Raw genomic sequence first — 20,416 nt, 5'->3', positions numbered from 1 at the left:
CCCCCAGGATCATCATGACCACATGCACTAGATCTTGCGTGATATCATTCCACGCATCGTCGTTAGCATTGAGATTATTATGTTATGCGCCGTAGTCGAACTTAGGTAAATGCGAAAAATGATGCAGTCTCATTGACGTTGACATGCGAGCTACAATTTGCAATAAGTCGCAGTAGTCTGTGCTCAGTTGCACTTCATTTTGCACCTTGTTGATGGCGGAACTACAGGAAGAAATGCATTGCCGACATTACGGATGGCGAGGTTGAAGCTGAAAATACAGCTCTAAACTGCAAGTATGGAGTAATACAATCATTTTTTTTTTTTGCCACTCAATGCATTTATTATTGTATCTATAAGACTGGCAAGAACTGGTGCCAGCAACTAAACGCGGGGTTTCAATAATAGTTATGAACATTTCATGACAGACCAATTCTGAATCAAGAAATTTTCCAACGACATAAATTAGTCTGACGCTGATATCAGACTAATTTTGAAGATAGACTAATTACTGTAAGCACTGAAGCGACATTTACCACGTTATGTTGCGCATGTCGTTGCTGCAACATAAAATTGAAGAGCAAGTTTTCTGAATTGTGATAACGCGACGTGATGGACGAGCTCAATGCGTCCGGCACCTTCGAGCAGTTGCTCGACGATACAGCGCCCACGATATTGGATTTCATAGACGCGCTTGAAGGTATGGACGCGAAGGCCGACGCGCTACCGATGGTCTCAAGGGTGCAGGTGATGGAAGATATTAAACCGAAGACTAGGACCAAGTCGAATACATGGAGGCAACGTCAGAGAATGGAAGTGCTGAGACTGCGGGACGAAGTGAAACACCTCGATACGGAGCTAAAGAAGATAAAGCTGGCAGCAGGGGTGCGCTCCACTGTACCGCTAATAGAAGGAGTCACCATCATTGCAGCCGCTCAAAGAAAGCGACCGGCAGTGAAAAAGCTACTAGGAGAATCGTGGCAAGATGCCGCTTCTCGTGAGTCACTGGCTCGTCAAATAGCGAGCGTCGACAACGAACGATTACACAAGGTCTTGCACACACAGGTGAAACATGCTCGGAAACTACATCGGATGATAACGCAACAAATGACTACAACCGTTGTGGCTCAAGCGCTTGGATGCCGCCCTGCATTTTGTGGAAAGGAAGGTCGTCCCCCAACAGATAATGATGTGGTGTTCCAGAAGCTGCTCGCTGAAATGGACGAACATCGTGGAAACGTCAGCAGCATTTTCACGTCAGATACAACTGACCAAAAGCTCAGTAAGAAAGAAGGTCACGTATCGATCCATTGCGTTCGTGGGCTGCAGGTGCAGCTTGTGAATAGGTATACCCTGCCGTTTAGTGTGGAAGCCACAGAACGAGCGATTTGGCACGTTTTAACGGACAAGGAGAGCAACGACAAGAACAGCCGAGTGGCTTACAACGAGGTACGCTGGCTTGCTGAGAATATAGTGCTTCGCGTAGCCCTAACATGAACTTGCATGCTGGTGGTACAGTTGTTTGAGTTTGACAGTAGCACCACCTTACAGAGTGTACGTACATTTATCGTGGCGGGTCCATATGAGCTATGCTTTCTCGTACGCAAGGGATGCCGCAAGTATCAAAAGGGCGATCGGATGCACTTCGTGGTGCATGAAACATCTATCGTTAGTACTCGTTTTGGTGCCGGCGTATCGTACGACGAAGTTGTATGGCGCACTGTGGTCCAGGGAAGAGATCGATCTGGAATTCCAACTGCGATCATTGAAACGCATGTGCTGGCAACGTTTCCGTCATATAAGACACTCAACTGTCTCCCTCCAGAAGGTCTCAAAGGCTTCAGCGACTCGTTGATGCGATTTAATCACAAAACTGAAGACGTGCTCATCAGCAACGTTACAAGTTGAAGGCCTTTTTCAACGTGATGCCAAGCATTTGGCGGGGAGACCGCCGCAGAAGTGCGCTCTCCTTTGTCTTCGGCCCAGCCGAGGACACGGAGATGCCTGTTTAGAGCATCGTGGCAAGACGCTGACCCGAACGATTGCACCTTGCGCAATTTCACACGACGATACTTGCCTATTTTATCAGCTTGCCTGTAGGGGCCTCTTTCGCTACCAACCAGGTCGATTTAAGTGCTGACAACACTACAAAAGCTCGCGAAGGCAGGAGCTTATAAGAAGCCATGCTGGAGCGAGCTTTTCCCGGCTTCTTGTAAGCTGAATCCACCTTCTGCAGTCTTCAAGTCCTGTCCTACTTCTAGTTTTCGTGTCGTTACATAACTTAGCGACGCTATAATACCATGCTGGCTGTACATGCCAGACTTGTCAAAGAGGGCCACAATAATGCCGTGTCACTTTCCTCAAGCTTGTCGGTCGTGCTACACAGAGCTCGTGCACAGTTTCAAGTCCACCCTCCACATAGACGAGGCAGGAGTATCGACATCTCATGACTCCGATCCCTGTTTCTTAGTTTGAACAAATCTTTTGTTTTACTGAAGGAAGGGGTGAATTACAGCGCGGCCAATGCTGCGTGGATGCATTTTGTCGAACAACTGAATTTCGCTTGAGGTGTCCAAGGGCAAGTGGATGAAGTCCGAGCTATTCCCATCCCGCCGGAATTGATTCGTGAGCGTTTCGGCGCTGTTACTTTAGTCATTCGCCAATTTGCCTCACTCAAGACACGGCCCAAGTCTCTGGTGACGCACGAAGTAATGTGTTCGAACGAGAAGAAGGAGGTGCCTCCCTCAGTGCCAGCCAAGTGGTACGAGAATTGTCTATGGCAGCCTAAGCTCATGTACGCCATCGCCAACGTGCAGCAGTCGTCGGTCGCCATCTTTTTGGCCGTGTACTATCAACAAACTGCTGGTTTCTCCAAGGTGCAGATCGGTGTGCTGCAGACGCTGCCGTGCATCTGCGCAATGGTGTCGCCACCGATTTGGGGCGCGGTGGCCGATTACATTCGTAACCAGCGCGCGGTGCACAACTTCTGTATCATCACGGGCGGTCTGCTAATGTTCTGCATCCAGTACTTCTACTGGTCGTACTACTGGACGCTCGCAGTGCTGGTGCTGGCCAACTTCCAGTCGATGCCCGCCGGTTCCCTCATGGACCATGCTGTGCTGGACATGATTCACAAAGTTGGCGGTGAGTACGGCAAGCAGAGACTATTTGGTGCTGTCGGATGGGGATCGGGCGCGTACATCACCGGTCTAGTCGTCGCTGCTGCGGGTATTTCGTGGGCGTTCAACATTAGTCTCATCTTCATGTTTGCCTCGCTTCTGGTGCTCCGTACGATCCCGCCGGTCAAGCACGGACACCATGACGAAACGCACTCTACAATGGAGAAGGGTGGCAAGACTGCGCGCCAGCCGTCGTTTGCTGACAACATGCGCCGTATTTGCGAGAAGAAGGATGTCATCATGCTACTTCTTGTGGTGTTTTTCATGGGTCTCATGTACGGTGTGCTGTCAAGCTTTCTGGCGCTCAATTTGTTCAATTTGTCGGGCGGAAACGCGCAAATTGTGGGCATTGCTATCATGTGCGAAACCCTATCGGAGCTACCAGCTTTCTTCTTCTCACACACGATTATCCAGAAACTAGGTACGGTGAAGGTGTTGCTGGTCTCCATTGGGGCTTATGCTCTTCGCATCACGTACTACGCCGTCATGACGAACGCTTGGAGTGCCATTCCGTTTGAGTTTTTGCACGGATGCACGTTTAGTCTGGCGTGGGCTGCCTGTACACAGTACATCTACGCTGCTGCCCCCAAGGGCTGCGAAGGAACTGTCATGGGGCTTTTAAACGCAACGCAGAACGGTTTGGCTCGTGCGGTAGGCACGATGGTTGGTGGGTTCTTCTACCAGCACTACGGTGCTCGGGTTATGTGGACCGCCACGGATCTGGGTGTGCCTCTGGCTCTTATATTCCTGTCTGCGTTTGCCTACCTCAAGAATGACTACGAGGAAGTTCTCTCGGGCGAAGAAATCGAGAAAGAGGAGTCCGAGATGTTTTCGCCTCACCACCACGCCAAGGCTATCCTGTCCAGCGGTCAGTCCTACGACGAGATCGAGTAAAACAAATGAACTTGTGTATTTGACGAGTCAATTACAATGTAGTACCTTGCATTTGCTACAGTACCAGGCTGCATAGATTTGTAATACGGTTGAATTCAACACCGATACCTACAAGAGTTAGGTTTACATGTTCCAAATTCCAAATTACTATGAAACTATTGCTCAGCACGTCATCGTTTCAACTGCATAATCATTTACCAATAGCCTACCAATAGCAGCAGAATATCAAAAGGGTGATTTGGTGTCTTATACCCTGCCAGTGCCCACATCGCATAACTCCGAGACACCCAGAACTCCTCAAAGATGGACGTGACTGAAGTGCTAACGCTTCTTGACGCCATTGACAGCAACGAAAGCGACTCCAGCTCTGCTACATCGTTCGTTGAGAGCGAGCATGGCAGCGATGGTGTTCCAAATTCTTTACCTCGGCAACCGCAATTGAAGGCAAAAAAGGACCGCAGGCGGAAGGAAGGACCTGTGAGGTACACAACAAGTCTCCAGCGTCGCAAGAAGGCAGAGCTGAACGCTCTGAGAGAAGAAGCACAGCAGCTTAACGCTCAGTTGGACAGACTGGTGCGATCTCGTATTAGCCGCATCGGAATGGTATCAACACAAAACCCAAATCCCAATACATGGCGCAGTCTTGCTATGATCGAGAGTGAGGGGCGTGAGCGAGCTGAACGCACCAACCGAGAGCTGAAGGCAATCATGGCAAACCAGGTCAAGGTGTATGCTTCGATTCGCAAAATACTCGGACGAAATGATTTGCTGCAGGTATATAGCACGTGGTCTCCTTTACCTTATTGATCTACAGTACTAACACTACGCGTTGTTTGCATTGCTGTGTCACTTACAGGGAATGGATCTTGTATTCGAGGCCCAGCCAACGTCTGACCGACCTCTGCAACAGCTCGATTTCAGCGATGCCATTCTGGCTGAACTGTCAAACAGCTTGGGGGGATTGCGCTTACAAGCGAACAATGTACTGCCAGCCCTGGAGATGAAGCCCTCAATCATCTGCAGTAGTCAGGTCAAGCAGCTCCAAACTGGTGGCAACTGCGTCGAGACGACGTCGATCACTCCACTGACATGTCCGATTCAGGAAGCGGCTACAATTCTGTGGCATCATATCACGACGAAGAAGAACAAGGACACCCAGAAGTCGTTCCGCTTCGTAAGTCACTGCATCGTGCGAAAACGTTTGCTGTCTACTAAAGCAATTTAAATCCGTTGTATTCTGCGTGAATTTAGGTCCGAACAAGAAATCCCAATTCGGTTGAGAGGAATTGCATGGCTTCACTTCCTGATGGGAACAACTTGCTCGTAAATCTCGACGGCGTGAATATTGTTCGCATGTACGAAGAAGGGAATCAAATCGTCCTCGTCGGATCAACGACCTGGTTCCTGCCGACAGGGGGTCTTGAATTTGAGGATCACCACTGGACGATCATTTCGCCATCTCCAAGGAACCCGCAGCACTCTTCCGTGGTTCGCAGTTGTTACCAGCTACAAGTAAAACGGCTGGATTCAGCATCAGTTCTACCAGTGGACTTTGCGCACGTTGAGGAAGTGGTAATGAAGTCAATTGGGGGGAAGCTACGAAACGTGCTTCAATTGCAGCAAAATGTGCTGCTGGAAAAAGCTGACCCTATCATTAGTAGTGCGGAAGTTTAGGAATATTTGTACGTGAAGTACATAATAATGAGAACTAATACAAGACCTCTTCTTTAGGTAATAATTATGGCGACTGCTTGAAACACAGCAAAGTATCTTACTGGAGCACTCTTGTTTCCAGCGATTGAGCTGCGCTTAACGTGAATGTAATAATACTGCATTAGTAGTAAATCTCAACAAACCTTCAGATATTTCTGTAGTATTGATGATGACATACTAAGTACATGTAACACGCTGGACTTGATATATATTCAGAAATTGATGCGTACGCAGGAGATGATGACACATTAATCCCGTCGCTTTCGCTGTTGCAGTGCTTGGTCCAGTAAAACGTTTTCAATCATTTCGTGACTGGCAGAAATGTTGGCAGCTGTGGAGTTCAGGACAAATTCAGTCAGAGCACCCGTCTTGGCATCGTCGTTCAGCGACTGATCGGACAGATCGGGGGTAATGATGTAGCAAGTCTGCACCAGCGTGAAGTCGTCGTCTGTAGTGCTATCGTCGCTATGAGCACGAGGCTTGATGACCACATACCCTTTCTCCTGGAAACGAATACCCGCGAATCGTTTGTTGGAGAACTCGAGAGGTATAATGTGCGAGCGCCAGACAATGACAACGCGGTCTTCCTCGATATAGCGACGGAGGATCTGTTTGACGTTGAACTCGGCTTTTGTATTGCTCTTGGCATCATACATATCCATGCCGAAGCATTCAACCATCGTATCCTCTGTCGACTCGATCGAACCGGCCGACTTGGAGTGATACCAACGGTACGGGATATCCGTCCCCTTAAAGTGCTGCCACACAGCCTCACCCGTAGCGTGCATGGCAAATGGAACCATCTTGTTGGCAAAGGTCTCCAAGTACATGCCGTTCACACCGTCGTGCATCTGAGCGTCGCTCTTAGGAGCTTCTGTGCGGCCAAGACCATTGGCCTCGAACACAGCATCAACTTCGCGGTACGAGGCCTCGACACCAGCCAGCAGGATCTCAAAGATCTTCGCGTCAGCACGAGGATCGGGTCGATGCACGCGGTTGGTGTGCTTCGTGCGCTTGTTGCTACCACACGACTCCATAGCACGCAGAACCTTGCGCTTCTTAAGGATCTGTTCCATGCTCTTGGCGATCTTGATCTGACCCTCGAGCACCATCTTCAGGCGAGCATTTTCGCGCTCCGCCTTCACGCGGCGCTGTAGTTGGCGTGCGCACATTTTCTCCCAGACGCGGGGGACTCCATCGTTAGTGGCATCGCAGTGGTGGCTCGCTGCCAAAACGTTGACTGACTCACAAACTTCTGCGTTGGCTCGACTTGCTCCCTTAATCTCCTGTAGCTTCTGTAGCTCCAACTCCATATCAACCACTTTCTGGCGGAGATATATCAGCTCCAATTTGCGCTCATCTCGCGCCTTGTTCGGGTTATAGCTCAGAGGTTTCTTGCGTACGTATGACTTCTTCTTTTGCGTAGGACTTGAGGTCTTGGCTGGATTGGTGAAAGCAGGTTGGGGAGGAGGGCAAGGGGCCACCTGGTGGTGCTTGAAAAGACGTTGAGAGAGCATCTTCGGTGTGGGGATGGCGGCTGACCAGCTCGTGTTTTTGGTCGCCTTGTCCGCTGGCGCAGGCAGCTCTGCGCTCAGATCGTCCAGCACATTGGCGGCCTCAGGGTCGTCAAGGGACGGGAGAGTGGGGATGTCATCACTGAGCTCGAGCGACTCCTCCAATGAAGATACTGAAGATTTCTGTTGCTCGTCCAGAAATGCCAGCGCCGCGGCCAGTGTCTCATCCGTCTCGCCTTCTAGCAGGAACGCCATCTCGCTGGTTCGACTTGTTTGTGGCGGTGCTGGTTGAATTGAATTATGCCATGTAGAAGACAAGACCCGTCGCTGTGAATGAGACTTCCAATCGTTGTGCTTTGATGAGCGAAAACTCTTGTGGGGATGGGCACTCAGAATGAAGGTCTCTCTCTGGTCGACCACCACATCAGTGACACACAAACTACATGTACCAGAACTACTCACGCTATTATTTATTTCGGCACTGTTTGTCGTTGACGCATTAAAACCACTAAGCAGGTTACTAGGCAAAAACCAAGTTACGAAAACATAGAATGTGTATTTACATGTAGTTAGTTATGCAGCAATATTATGCTACTCTTCCTCTAGGAAAGGAGCATCAAGCAGCTAGACTCGTTTCAAACTGGCGCTTGTTGAGCGCCTGGTCTAGCAGCACATTCTCTATGAGCTCTTGACTGGTCGTGGTGTTGGCAGCCACGACATTCAGCACGAACTCGGTGAAGTCGCCTGCTGCAGTCATGTCGATTCGACAGCCTGCAGCCATCTGCGGCGACACTAGACTGCACATTTGTAGAATGGTAAAGTCACCATGACCTGGGACCATCGACGTGGGGCGTCTCGTGACCACGTAACCTTTGTCCACGAAGCCAAAGCTGGAGAACGGCGAGTTGTTCGGGTCCAGAGCGTGTCCTATGGACACCCATACCACAACCTGCCTGTCAGTCTCCACAAAGCGTCTGATCACCTGCTTCACGCGGAAGTCCGCAGTGGTCGTCTTGCCCAGGAACTCCATAGTGAAGGCCTCCATAATAGTATCCGAGGAAGTCTCAATTTGCTAAAAGCAAAAACAGAACAAGCCCATCAACAGCAAATAGCGTTAGCTAAATACTCGCCACTTCAACACGATGCCACTCGGCTCGTACCTTCGTCGCGTTCTCGTACACCACACCGCGGTGTTTCTCGCTGCCTTTAAAATGATTCCACACGGCTGCGGTCACCGCCTCGTAGGTGAAGGGTAGCACCTTGTTGGCAAACACGTCGAGATACATTCCGCTAGCACCCTCGCGCATCCGTGCATCTCTAATAGGAGTGTCCAGGTTCAACAACCCGTTAGTAGCAAGGACAGCCTCCAACTCGGCGTAAGCAGTCTCCACACTCGTGAGAAGCGCCTCGTAAGTGTCCTTGTCCACTAAAAAGTCTAGGGTGCACCCTTGCGACGACAGGTCACCGGATGCCCCAACCACCTCAGCACAGCCAGACACTTGCTGCCGAGCCCGCTTCTGCAGCAATATTTCCATGCTTTTTGCCAATTTCACCTGGCTCTCGAGTACGAGCTTAAGCCTCGCGTTTTCGCGCTCGGATTTCTCGCGTCGGTGTTGCTGACGAGTGGCAATGTCCCTCCAGATGAAAGGCATTTTGGACGACGAAGCAGAAGGTTTCGAATAGGTAGTCGTCAACGCTTGCGATCGAGCGTCTGGCGGTGGTTCCGCGCTGCGGATTCCTCGGGCGCGTCGTCGATGGCGCATCGTGTCCAGGTCTCTCTCCATTTGCTCCACTTTATTTCTTAAATACGCCAGCTCATGCTTGCGTTCGTCTCGCGCTCGGTTTGGGTTTACCTTCACACGGCGCTTTGTTTTGGCCAAAGTCGTTGTCGGGCCTTTAGCTGCTCGAGAACTGCGCCGAGTCTGACCAGATACGTCGGAAGTCCCAACGTTCGCCACCATCGGCGGAACAGGCGATGATACTGACGACGCCGTTGCAGTAGTGGCCAGTGCAGTCGGCATTGCTGGCATTGGAGTCGAATCGCTGTCATGCTCCGACGAAGATGACAGCGTTCCCAGCAGCAGTCGGTCCAGCTCTGCGTCTAGTCGGACCTCTCCCTCGTCCCCAGCAGCGAAGCCTTCCGGAGACACAGTCGTCGACGAGGGCGCTGGGATTTCAAGCGCTGATTGAGTCGGCGAGAGGGCGTCCACATAGGAGAGCGCCGCCTCTAAGGCCTCCACTTCGTCGTCCCCAAGGAGCAGCGGCATAGCAGTTCTCGAATATTTTTTTGAAGTGTATGCTCAAACAAAAAAGGACAATAATTGTAATAACGATTCTGCGAGGACAATTATTGCCGTCTCTAGAGGATCGACTAAATGACACTACAAGAACCTTGGGACGACTGCCATAGGCAGTCAGTTACATGTGCCACAACAATGTTTCCTTCTACTGACGTTCATTGTTATTAATCCCGTCATGTACAAGGTGACTTCTGTCGGTTGGGCTGCAAAGACTGGTCCATCAGCATATTCTCAATGAGCTGTTGGCTGGACGTGATAGTGGCGAACATGAAACCAAGCACGAACTCGGTGAAAGTTCCTACCGTAGAGAGGTCGAACGAGCCGGCCTCAGACATTTGGGGTGAGACCAGGCAGCACGTCTGGAACATCGAGAAGTCGTCACGGCCCCGCACGCGCTTGCTAATGACGTAGCCCTTCTCACGGAAACCAAAGCTGGCAAACGGCGACTTGGAATTCTCAAGCGCCGACGCAGTGGAAACCCAGACTACCACCTGGCGATCCTCCTCAATGTAGCGCCGCACTACTTGCTTTACGCGGAAGTCAGCAGCCAAGTCATTTGCCATGAACTCAATAGCAAACATCTCTGCAACAGTGTCTGAAGATGATTCGACGTCCTAGAAGTTTGCAAATACATAAGCCCTATGTCAACAGAAAAGCTCAAGATCACAATTCAGACAAATCATTCGCGTTCGTACCTTGGAAAAATTTTCATACAGGTTCCCGCGGTGCTTCTCGCTGCCTCGGAAGTGGACCCACACCGCCTCAGCTGCCGTTTTGAAGTCGAACGGTAACATTTTGTTGGTGAAAATATCCACGTACATACCCTCTGGACCTTCGCGCATTTGAGCGTTGGTGCATGCTGTTTCCAGGTATTTGAGGCCATTAGCAGCGAGCACTTCGTCCACCTCGTGGTATGCTGACTCTGCGCGAGCAAGTAACGTGTCGTATGTATCTTTATCGAGAAGTAGATCCCACGTGGATCCCTGCACATCGCCGACAGCATCACTCACGACACCATTAAAGCCGGCTAGCTGCTGCCGCGTTCGTCTCTGCATCACCGCCTCCATACTCTTAGCCAGCTTAATCTGGCTTTCAAGGACCAACTTTAGCCTCGCGTTCTCGCGCTCCGCCTTCTCTCGTCGTAGCTGCTGAGTCGATGCCATGTCCCGCCAGACGGGAGGCATCCCTGCAGTGTCGACGATAGATCGTGTGGTGGTCGTGTTGTTGGTTGAGTCCTTGTTTTCAATGTATTGCTGGCGAAGAGACAGAAGTTGCTCCTCCATTTGCTTGACTTTGTTGCGCAGGTAGGCCAGTTCATTCTTGCGGTTGTCGCGGGCCCGGTTCGGATTCAGTCGCACCCGCTTCTTTGTCTTCCCACTAGCAACTTGCTGCGTACCTCCGCGGGAGCCTCGACGGGCATTTTCACTGCCATTATTGTTCACCTGGGTGCTGCTGTTAGCCACGACAACAGCGCTGTCCGTCGGGCTGCCTGCCTGCGAAGTTGCCACGAGGGCAGCGGGCTCAGTCTTCACACCTGTGCTCATGTTTGGGGAGCCCGACAGCCCCACTTCCAACAGCAAACTCTCCAGCTCTTCGTCCGCGATCACTCCGCCCTCTGCGCTGGTGGGCATCGAGGAAGATGACTGCAGGGATGAGACTCGGAAAGCACCATGGACATGCGGTATCACCGACCCGTCGTGTGAGAAGTCGTCCACGAAGGACAGCGCCGCCTCCAGAGCCTCCATCTCGTCGTCGTGCAGCAGCATGCTTGCGGCGCCTCTCGATGAAGAAGGGATTTTGGGATTTCTATGAACTCCTTTGATGAAAACCGTCTGGTCATCAAATCACCTGCATTTTACACAATCACACGAAGATGGCAACGAATGGCTGCACTAACTGGTTGAAGCTCAAGCTGATCAGGCTACTGCACCAAAATGAACGCCCGCAATGAGATTCGATGCAACTCAGCAAGAAGGAGGAACTCTTTGGGGTGGCAACGAAATGTTATAATACTTGTTACCTAGAATAATAGAATTCTTGATCGCTTACAGTATTCAAACTAGTCATTACTGAAGCATCCCCATTATTTTTTTTTTAATATCTCCGTATATTTCGCTTACAAATTTCAAGTATAATCCAGTCAAACCATACCGGTAACGTACGGTATGATTCTGATACCCAAAATTGTTTTTCCAGGTCAGTATTCATTTCACATCGAGGCTAGCGCACAGCGATGGAGGAGGATGACTCCAAGACGCTAGAGGAAGCGCTCTCTTTCCTCGCCGACTGCGAGACGTCAACGGAATGGCTACTCGGAGCCGACGCTGCGCTGGACCTAGCGGACCTGGGTCTCGATGATAATAGTGATAATCTGGACACGGACCTGGAACTACCAACGCTCACGGAACATCCGATTCCCGAGTTGGAAACAACTCCGCATCAGCAGATGACACCCCGCGAACCACCGACTTTGGATTCCACGCTTGCTCTCTCGTGCCGTGGTGGCAGCCCCGTTTTCTCCACAGACAGTCCAACCTCATTCACAAGCAGTCCGACGCTGCAGCCACAGAATCCCAAGGGTAAGAAAACCAAGCAGCCCCGCAAATACTCGAACCGCGCTCGAGATGCCCGACGAGAGGAGTTGGTATATTTACGCCAGAAAGTGAAGGATTTACAGCTCCAGTTGGACCAACTCCGCAGCACACACAAGCCTCAGACCGCTTCAGCGCAGTTTTCGTCCGTTGCGGCCCCGCCATCAGCGGTGGAGCCGACGGATGGCCCGAGGGTAAAGAACAAGCTGGCAGCCATGCGCGTCACCAAACTATCTACTGGAACACCTTCTGCCACCTTTTCGTCGGTTGCGGCTCCTATGGGGAGCACCGCATCACCAGCGCACCTGGCCGCAGTGTGGGGGGACATGGCACAACGCCAGGCACTGGAGAGACAAAAGGCTGAACGCGAAAATGTGCGACTAAAGTTGGTGCTGGAGAAGCAGATCAAGGTGGCAAAAAGTCTCGAGCGCATTCTCAGAAAGCGCCAAAATGAACGAGTAAAGTATCCGCATGCCTCGTGATGAGAGGTTGTAGTCTATCCGAGCTTTACTGACATATTCCTTGATTTAAGGACATTCTTCAGGTCTTGGGTGGACCGAGCAAACGGATTCGCCGAGTATCGCCCGTACCGGGACCGGATGCGGCTCGTGACGACCGCGCAGATTTTGATATGCTGCTCTCTGGGATCGAGAAATCTCGTCAGGAGCTCGATGTGGTTTTCGAAGCCAATGGATTGGGACGCATGGAAACGGCTCATCGCACAGCAAAGATCGAGCATGATGCAACTCGGGGTATGGTGATGGAGATCTACGCGAACAAGGTCATGCCGTTTGGCATGCCCACGACGGGGAAGGCAGTGTGGCGTCATTTTGCACACTCGATGGACCACATGCCTCATCGCACGTACTACGAGAAGCAACCGCTGCATATCGAAACAAGTGACGACACCGTAGTGGAACGCTACGGACTGGAGATGACCGACGGTCATACGAATGGAGATTTCCACGTGAAGCACATTATCCGGCGGTATGTGGAACAGGATCGTATCATTGTTGTGTGGCGTACGATAACGGATACGGTGGAATTCTCGGCCGAGCCAACACCAGGTATCCGCTTTTTGGAAAAGGGCTACATCGTGATCAAGCCTCCCGCTACAGGTCAGGAGGACTGTACGTTGATGCAGACATGCTACATTATTCGCCCCGAATTTCGCGATCGTAATGGACCTGATCAGTCGCGCAAGGTTGGCGCACTCACGGACTTCGTACTGAGTTCCGTGACTGGTAGTATCAGTGCGAGCCACCAGATGATCGAGAATGTACTTCTCAGCGGGGCTCTCAAAAAGCACATCTAACGGATCGCTTGTTCCATTGCTGTCATCTCACTCGTCTCGAAATGGGAAAATAATCCTGAAAGTAACATAAAGCTCACCAAGTCACGATAAACGTTGCCGTTCTGGTAACGTTAATTACAAAATGTGTTGTACAAAGTTTCGTACCAATCGTCAACCGTAGTAAGCCTGGCTGGTATGAAGCTCCGTGTCCTAATGACTCCACAGTCTAAAAGAGTTGAGTGATTTCCTGTCTTGCAGTTGCTACAGGAGTTTTTCTTCAACGGCGCTCTCCTGGTTTGTCACCTGCGTCAACGCATTTGGTTCAGGTCGGAATCGGAGCGCTCCATCCAACAGATAGTTCTCAATCATTTGGTGACTGGAGCTAATGGTGTGTGAAACAGAGTCCAACAAAAAATCCGTTAGAGTGGTGAGAATGCGCTCTCGGTCAGCAACATGACCGTAAATCTCCGGGCGGAGAACGTAGCACGTTTGTATTAGGGCGCCTCGGCGGCCACTAGCATTCGGAAGAGCCTTGACCACAGTAAAACACTTCTCATGAAGGCGTACACCTTTCGTGGGCTCGGCAGAAAGCTCGAGCGCCTCGGAATACATGGGCCACGCGATGACAACCCGGTGAGGCTGAACAAACTTCCGGCGGATCTGACGCACTCTGAAGGCGGCAGTGGCATTGCGGCTACCAACGAGCTCTAGACCGAAGCTCTCCATCAACGTATCGTCCGTTGTTTCCGTCTTCTACGTGGCAACAGAAAAAAAATCAAGAATCAGAACTCATTACGACTAAGCTCAGCACCACAAGAATTGAGGCTACCTTTAGTTGCTTCTGATAGACAAAACGCGATGGGATGTGGTCCATGGAGTGAACGAAATGCTCCCAGACTGCGTGGCTCGTAGCTTCGACGCTAAACGGAACGACCTTGTTGGCGAATATCTCCATCACAGTTGTCCCGTTCTCGCGCCGCACTTGGGCATCCGCGTACGTTTTCTCCATGCGAGCGAGCCCGATTGCCTCGAAAACAACGTCCACTTCGTCCAGCGCAGTCTCCAATTCCTTCTCTAGACGAGCAAAAATGGCCGCCTCGTCCTCTTCCTCTGTCGATGTAGGCTTACGGTGCTGCAAACTAGTTAGATATTTGCCCTGAATGGACTCCATTACCTACACGTTCGTACATACCAACCCGGCCACAGCATTGTTAGCAGGAAAATCTTCACGTGCCCTCACAACGTCGGAGTTCAACTCACCCGTAAGCTGGTGCGCTTCGTCAGCATCTTCTCGAGACTTTTGGCCATCTTGATTTGGCCCTCGAGGATGAGTTTCAGTCGAATATTCTCCAGTTCGACACGGCGACGCTCCTGGTACTGGCGTGCTGCAATCTCAGTCCAAACGGGCCCCATCGCCGCGTCCTCCTTCATATCTTCAGGAGATAATGGCGGCTCACTCGTGATGGCATGGCCCTGCAGAGCAGCGAGCGCGAAGGCGCCCTCGGTGAACGTTTGCGCCTCTCCTAGAGGCGCGGCTCTCGCGGGTGCAGGCGCAGGCGCAGCCAATGCCCGACGTTGCGAGAGCTGAAGTGTACGCAATCTTGCCTCCATCGTCTGCACCGTCTTTCGGAGATAGATGAGTTCTTCTTTGCGTTCGTCACGCGCGCGATTCGAGTTGTGCGAGGCGGTTTTACGCTTCTTACCCGTGCTCGAAGGCGCCTTCTTCTTGCGCTGCGGCTGCTGCTTGGCAGTAGACATGGGAGTCTTCTTAACGGGGCTACTGGTAGCGGTCGTCAGCGCAGGTGTCACGGCGGGGGAGACCTCTGCACTGAAAGTGGTGTTACTACTTGCTGGGCCTAGATCAAGTGGAATCGACATCGGAGCGTGTGCCGCTTCGTTGGTCGACAGGCTGAGGTCGTTGCGGTTGGCAGACACGGGGCTGTGGAGCTCATCGTCAGACGGAAGCAACAGGCGCGAGATCGCAGCGTCATAATCGTCGTCCTGGCAATCGGCCAGCAAGGCAAGCGCCTCTTGCATAAGCTCCTCCTCCTCCTCAATCTGCCGCTGCTCCATGGCCACAGCGGAGTCGGAGCTAGCCGCGAGGCAAGCAGGCTCGCACTGCACGATGTGTATCGGAAGAAGAATTGAGCTTCGAGAGGCTGGGGATGCGTTCAACGCCGGTTGGCTGAAAAGCAGCAAAGTAACACCGGTTTATGCGCACAATGCACCAGCTGGTTCCAAAGGCAAGTTGAGTGGTGGGGGGGATCTGCTTCCCTGCGATGACAGACGCTTGTCTTGGCTTTTGTAGGCACTGTATATCGGATGACTGTTCCTGCTGAAGCCTGAACCCGATCCACTGTGATACTGCAACGTATGCTCCTTGTGGGAGTGTGAGAGGTTTATCAAGTCCGTCAACATGACTCTGCTGCTGCCCGACGACGACGCGAACTTTGAGGCGCTGGACGCCGCCCTGAGCTTCGTCGATGCCTACATTTCGTCTCCAGCGGCGAATGGCGAGGCGGAGTCTGTGCAGCAGCAGGATGGGTCGTCCTCGGACGACGCGATGCTGGGAGACGAATTGGACGAGTTGCTACGAGCGACGCTCTCGCCGTCGCCGTCAACAAGCTCCACGTCGGGCGGCGAGTTTACTTCGGCTGAGACGCAGCGAGAGCAGCTCGTGCTGCCGTCGCCGCTGGCGCCAATGACGACCAATCTCAAGGCTCCCGACGTTGTAAAGGTCAAGGAGAATGGCCGTCTTCGAGTGCCGGGCGGCTGCCGGAAGTCACATTGCCAAGCGGTGCCCGACACAAGCGAGGATAAACCCAAGAAACGGATCAAGGTAAACCCGAATCGGGCTCGCAATGAGCGCAAGAATGAGCTAGCCTACTTGCGCAACAAGGTCAAGCAAATGGAGACGGAGCTGGGCGAGCTGCACCGTCATCACCGCATCGACAACAACTGTGCGCTAACGGAGCAGACTGAGGCAGGGCAGTCGAATCAATCCGTACTAGCTCTCACCGGAGCCAACAGTACCGACGTCCCACCATTCTGGAGGGACATGGCTACGCGGCAAAAGTTGCGGAGGGAGAAGGCAGAACGCGAGAATGCACGCCTAAAGCTTGTTCTGGAAGGTCAGATCAAACTAGCACGAAGTATGGAAGCGCTCCTTCAGAAGCGTGCGCGGCAGCAGGTTTCTGAGTGCGCAGGCCACCTCGGCAAGATCGGAGCACAAGGTCGCACGTTGGACTTTTTGGCAGACAAGAGAACTTTTGACGCACTACTGACCAGCGTTGACGCCGCTTATCATGAAGTGGATCAAGTGTTTGCTACCAATGGGCTTATCGACTGCGAAACACCAAACCACGACGCGCGTATGCGCGAAGGTGCCAACGGCATGTACCTCGACATCAACAGCACTAAGCTGCTACCGTTTAGCAAGGACACAGTGGGCGCTACGGTGTGGAACCATTTTAAGGGAACCGAGAAACACCGCGGTAACCTATACGAAAAAGCCGCTAAGAAGCTTGATAACACAGACGGCACGGTGATGGAGGACTTCAAGATGGAATTTATTGGGAAGACGACGCGAGCGGACTTCCGCGTGAAGCAGGTTTTGCGGCGGTACATCGAGGCTGAGCGCCAGGTCGTGGTGTGGGTCACGAGTGTACACTCTCTAGACGAGGGGAAGACTCGGCCATTTGCGGGACTGGGCTTTGCGGAGAAAGGATATGCGGTCATTAAGCAGCCGAAATCGCAGGCGCTGCTAAAGGCTGGCTTTACGATCCTGCAGATGTGCAGCCTCGTCGTTCCTCAGAAAGCTGAGAGCTGTATCCGGGACGCGACATCTGTCGGTGCCTTCACCGAGTTCGTGCTGAATGTCATTGTTGCGAACACCACGGTCAGCCAGGAGAGAATTGAGAACATGCTGCTGGACCAGGCCCTGAAAGGATCACCCTTGCCATGATGTTGTTGGTACTTGTTTTCTACCTTTGCTACATGTACAATAGAATGATAATAGAATTGTTTATGATGATAAGGACTGCAGTGTAGTGTTACAGTTGCAGTCGCACGGTATCTAGCTATTATATCGTGGCTTACCAAGTTCAAAAGGTAGGATTTCGATTTTATTTATTCACGCCAACGATGCCTCTTTGTCTCGTTGTTGAAGCAGTTGGTGAGCCTCCTTAAGCAGCATGCTCTCGACGAGCTCCTGTGTTGCGGTAATGCTGGCCACCATGACGCTCAACACAAATTCAGTAAACTCCCCCGACGTGTTCACATCCAGCACGCAGCCTCGCACCATCTGCGGCGATATAAGGCAGCATATTTGCAGCAAAGTAGAGGCAGTTTGGCCTTGCTCGGGGAACTTTGGTCTCTTGACCACGACGTAACCCTTGTCGACGAATCCAAAGTTGGAGTACGCTGAAATTTGCTGCTCCACCGCCTCCGCCTTGGAAACCCAGACCACGACCTGCCGGTCTGGCTCCACATGCCGCTGAAGTGCCTGCTTCACGCGAAAGTCGGCATTTGTGGACTTCCCTGTAAACTTCATCGCAACCTCTTCCATAACGGTATCGGATTCGTCGGCCTAGTAATGCAAGGCGTGATAATAAACGTGGTGGTTAGAATAGATTTTTTTTCGCACAAAACTGCACCCAGCCTCACCGTACCAGCGTCAAATTCTGATTGAGGTTTCCACGACGGCGTTCTACGCCTCGATAGTGATTCCATGTCGCTGTGGCAGTTGTCTCGAAGTCGAAGGGGAGCAGTTTAGTGGCAAATATATCTAAGTACATGCCGCTCACGTCTTCTCGTATTCTCGCGTCGGTGCTAGGGGGTTCCACTCGATCCAAACCATTTGTGTCAAACACTGAGTCCAATTCCTCGAGCGCCGTGTTCAGTCCAATCCGCAGTGACTCAACCGTCTCTGTTTCCAATTCAAAGCTCGGGCCACGATCCAGGGCTGTTTTGCCGCTGAAATTACTAAAGGGGAGCGCCTGGCTCGTCAATTGATCACGAATACGCTTGCCCATCTGAGACTCCAGCCTCCGAGCAAGACTAGCCTGTGTGTCCAGAACCATGCGCAATCGGTTGTTCTCGCACGCGGCTCTCTCGCGCCAGCGCTGCTGGCGAGCAGCAATGTCCCAGGTTGGCGGTGCTGTGGGCGATGGTACAGGGAAGCCAAACATTTGGCTGGAGAACGCCAGAGTTGCGGCGGGAGGTGACGAGACCGGTAGGGGCACTAAATAATCCAGGTGCTGCAAGCGCAGTGTTCGTAGTTCCTCTTCCATCTGGTGCACTTTGTTGCGCATGAACTCCAGCTCATCGTAGCGGTCATTGCGTGCCCTGCGTCGACTTTTTCCGTGAGGCGATCGTGCAGCCTCCAGGGTCCACGAAAGCGACGCCATCATCTCCTGCAGCTCGTCATCGTCCTGACTGCCCCACTCACGTTCATCGGCATCGTCGTTGTCGAGCAGCAGCTGTGGTAACTCTGGAGGCTGCAGCTCCGTCGTCTCCATCGTTGCCAGGTCTCGGGGCATTATCGGAAGTTGAACTTCGGAATTCTGAAAAATATTCACAGTACCGTAGATGACAAAAAACAGACGTGTATGGGAGTTTGTATGGTACTACAGCCCTGGCCAAAAGGTAGACACCTACAGTATAACTTCCCACGCATCCGACGAAAAGGTAGACATACCTACAGTATAACTTCCCACGCATCCGATGACACTCAAATCAAAATACCAACACTCAAACTATTCTTCCACCACCCTAAAATATCATAAATCACTGCAATGCATGCATGAACCACCCAAGTTTCCCCGTATAGCACTTGTAACTCTAAATCCAATCAAAGGCATGTATTTCTTCAATTTCATCCAATTACAGTACGATATTTTAATAACTCTTCGAGCTGGATCCACTCGATAACTCGACCCCACCAGCAAACACCAAGCTTATCAAGCTTACGCCACCTCACCATGCCCGCTAGAGTTGCCTGGACTACAATTACCCCCACCATGCCTACCTGCGATGTCGAGCTGCTGCTCAAATCGCTGAAGACTTTTAAGGTGACCAAGAGCCATCTGGTCTCCCGTGGTCTGTGCAACCATTCTGCCCCTCACACAATGCGTGTCCGCTTGCTTGGGGTGTAACTGTCCTACTTGCGCTAGCGTCGAGCCCCAGGCCCATTGCTTTTGGCGGGACAAGACGCTAACATGCCAGAACCTCAACCTCTTGCGGGTGGAGGAAGGTGAGCACATCTCGCCTGCTCTGTCCCCCACACGGAACCGCCACACCGCGCCAATGAAGGCGGCGGCTCCGGAGTGAGCGGCTCAAGGGCTAAAACCTTCGAGAATTCGCTCGGGGGTTTTGCGGCGCTTCAACCTTGACGAAGACTCGCTACCCCCGCTTTCGGTGGTGCAGAGTTTTGTCCACAACTACGCATCCTCGCACCTACGGAACAACGACATTCTAGCGGCTGTGACGGCCACGATCCACGAAGTGGCATTTACCAATAACGAGGAAGGCGGTGAGGCCTTTACATTCGCCTGGGAAAACGATGCGGACGGACGCCCAATTATCGGCAATGGAAGTGACCACAAGCCGTTCATTATTGATATGACTACCAAAGTATTGCTCACACGTGTTGACCGTGACCCTGGCTCTTTCATTTTTCATATTGACGCAACTTACAAGCTCTGTCTCAAGTGGCCTGTCCCGTACTAGTTGTCGGGATTTCCGACAAAATGAGAAGTTTTAACCAGTTGCTATTCTCATTATGTCGCAGCTGATGCAGCTGCATCATGCTAGAGCTCTGTCTGCTCTTCGCAAGGTCTACCTGGCTGTCATGCAAAAGCCGCTAACAGTTTGTTATGAAATGTCGGATGCCGACAAAGCTCAACGCAACGCTGTGGACGAGGTATTCGGGGGG

At 51.9% G+C, this 20,416-nt stretch overlaps 12 protein-coding genes across 13 annotated transcripts in view; 7 read left to right on the top strand and 5 right to left on the bottom strand.

The window, feature by feature from the left end:
* The first annotated feature begins 580 nt into the window (after positions 1-580).
* PPTG_02975 (hypothetical protein) lies at positions 581-2,346 on the top strand. The gene is made up of 2 exons (XM_008895640.1): positions 581-1,446; positions 1,516-2,346. Exons 1-2 carry the CDS (start codon positions 610-612, stop codon positions 1,903-1,905), a joined length of 1,227 nt encoding a protein of 408 aa, XP_008893888.1. The 5' UTR covers positions 581-609; the 3' UTR covers positions 1,906-2,346.
* A 143-nt stretch (positions 2,347-2,489) lies between these two features.
* On the top strand, positions 2,490-4,226 carry PPTG_02974 (hypothetical protein). Its single transcript, XM_008895639.1, has one exon. The coding sequence runs from the start codon at positions 2,709-2,711 to the stop codon at positions 4,068-4,070; it is 1,362 nt and encodes a 453-aa protein (XP_008893887.1). The 5' UTR covers positions 2,490-2,708; the 3' UTR covers positions 4,071-4,226.
* A 70-nt stretch (positions 4,227-4,296) lies between these two features.
* On the top strand, positions 4,297-5,808 carry PPTG_02973 (hypothetical protein). The gene is made up of 3 exons (XM_008895638.1): positions 4,297-4,844; positions 4,927-5,244; positions 5,322-5,808. Exons 1-3 carry the CDS (start codon positions 4,374-4,376, stop codon positions 5,742-5,744), a joined length of 1,212 nt encoding a protein of 403 aa, XP_008893886.1. The 5' UTR covers positions 4,297-4,373; the 3' UTR covers positions 5,745-5,808.
* Positions 5,809-5,881: 73 nt separating this feature from the next.
* On the bottom strand, positions 5,882-7,661 carry PPTG_02972 (hypothetical protein). Its single transcript, XM_008895637.1, has one exon. The coding sequence runs from the start codon at positions 7,550-7,552 to the stop codon at positions 6,032-6,034; it is 1,521 nt and encodes a 506-aa protein (XP_008893885.1). The 5' UTR covers positions 7,553-7,661; the 3' UTR covers positions 5,882-6,031.
* A 252-nt stretch (positions 7,662-7,913) lies between these two features.
* Positions 7,914-9,564, bottom strand: PPTG_02971 (hypothetical protein; the record flags this gene model as incomplete). The annotated part of the gene is made up of 2 exons (XM_008895636.1): positions 7,914-8,369; positions 8,458-9,564. 2 exons carry the CDS (start codon positions 9,562-9,564, stop codon positions 7,914-7,916), a joined length of 1,563 nt encoding a protein of 520 aa, XP_008893884.1.
* Positions 9,565-9,770: 206 nt separating this feature from the next.
* Positions 9,771-11,363, bottom strand: PPTG_02970 (hypothetical protein; the record flags this gene model as incomplete). The annotated part of the gene is made up of 2 exons (XM_008895635.1): positions 9,771-10,211; positions 10,293-11,363. 2 exons carry the CDS (start codon positions 11,361-11,363, stop codon positions 9,771-9,773), a joined length of 1,512 nt encoding a protein of 503 aa, XP_008893883.1.
* On the top strand, positions 10,379-14,832 carry PPTG_02969. Of its 2 annotated transcripts, none has more exons than XM_008895634.1 (2): positions 10,379-12,646; positions 12,733-14,832. In XM_008895634.1, exons 1-2 carry the CDS (start codon positions 11,831-11,833, stop codon positions 13,501-13,503), a joined length of 1,587 nt encoding a protein of 528 aa, XP_008893882.1. In that variant the 5' UTR covers positions 10,379-11,830; the 3' UTR covers positions 13,504-14,832. The 2 variants fall into 2 exon arrangements, with proteins under 2 accessions (XP_008893882.1, XP_008893881.1); XM_008895633.1 differs by having other exon boundaries at positions 12,721-14,832.
* Positions 11,664-15,746, bottom strand: PPTG_02968 (hypothetical protein). Its single transcript, XM_008895632.1, has 3 exons — positions 14,743-15,746; positions 14,312-14,656; positions 11,664-14,232 (listed from the first exon to the last, which is right to left on the bottom strand). The coding sequence occupies exons 1-3, from the start codon at positions 15,553-15,555 to the stop codon at positions 13,744-13,746; spliced, it is 1,647 nt and encodes a 548-aa protein (XP_008893880.1). The 5' UTR covers positions 15,556-15,746; the 3' UTR covers positions 11,664-13,743.
* PPTG_02967 (hypothetical protein) lies at positions 15,650-17,525 on the top strand. Its single transcript, XM_008895631.1, has one exon. The coding sequence runs from the start codon at positions 15,899-15,901 to the stop codon at positions 17,444-17,446; it is 1,548 nt and encodes a 515-aa protein (XP_008893879.1). The 5' UTR covers positions 15,650-15,898; the 3' UTR covers positions 17,447-17,525.
* Positions 17,492-19,203, bottom strand: PPTG_02966 (hypothetical protein). Its single transcript, XM_008895630.1, has 3 exons — positions 19,181-19,203; positions 18,153-19,046; positions 17,492-18,070 (listed from the first exon to the last, which is right to left on the bottom strand). Exons 2-3 carry the CDS (start codon positions 19,020-19,022, stop codon positions 17,615-17,617), a joined length of 1,326 nt encoding a protein of 441 aa, XP_008893878.1. The 5' UTR covers positions 19,023-19,046; positions 19,181-19,203; the 3' UTR covers positions 17,492-17,614.
* Positions 19,204-19,502: 299 nt separating this feature from the next.
* On the top strand, positions 19,503-20,211 carry PPTG_21179 (hypothetical protein; the record flags this gene model as incomplete). Its single annotated transcript, XM_008896432.1, has 2 exons — positions 19,503-19,631; positions 19,909-20,211. The coding sequence occupies 2 exons, from the start codon at positions 19,503-19,505 to the stop codon at positions 20,209-20,211; spliced, it is 432 nt and encodes a 143-aa protein (XP_008894680.1).
* Positions 20,212-20,263: 52 nt separating this feature from the next.
* PPTG_21178 (hypothetical protein) overlaps positions 20,264-20,416 on the top strand; it is a gene marked incomplete at both ends in the record, with an annotated part of 1,350 nt that continues 1,197 nt past the window's right edge. Inside the window, one exon of the mRNA XM_008896431.1 lies at positions 20,264-20,404. Within this exon, the coding sequence (XP_008894679.1) occupies positions 20,264-20,404 (141 nt within the window). The remainder of the gene's footprint in view (positions 20,405-20,416) is intronic.

This window comes from Phytophthora parasitica (genome assembly GCF_000247585.1).
Source record: "Phytophthora parasitica INRA-310 unplaced genomic scaffold supercont2.4, whole genome shotgun sequence".
In the NCBI taxonomy this organism is placed as follows: Eukaryota; Oomycota; class Peronosporomycetes; order Peronosporales; family Peronosporaceae; genus Phytophthora; species Phytophthora nicotianae.
The sequence above is the reverse complement of the archived record's forward strand: the minus strand, read 5'-3'. Positions and strand labels throughout refer to the sequence as shown.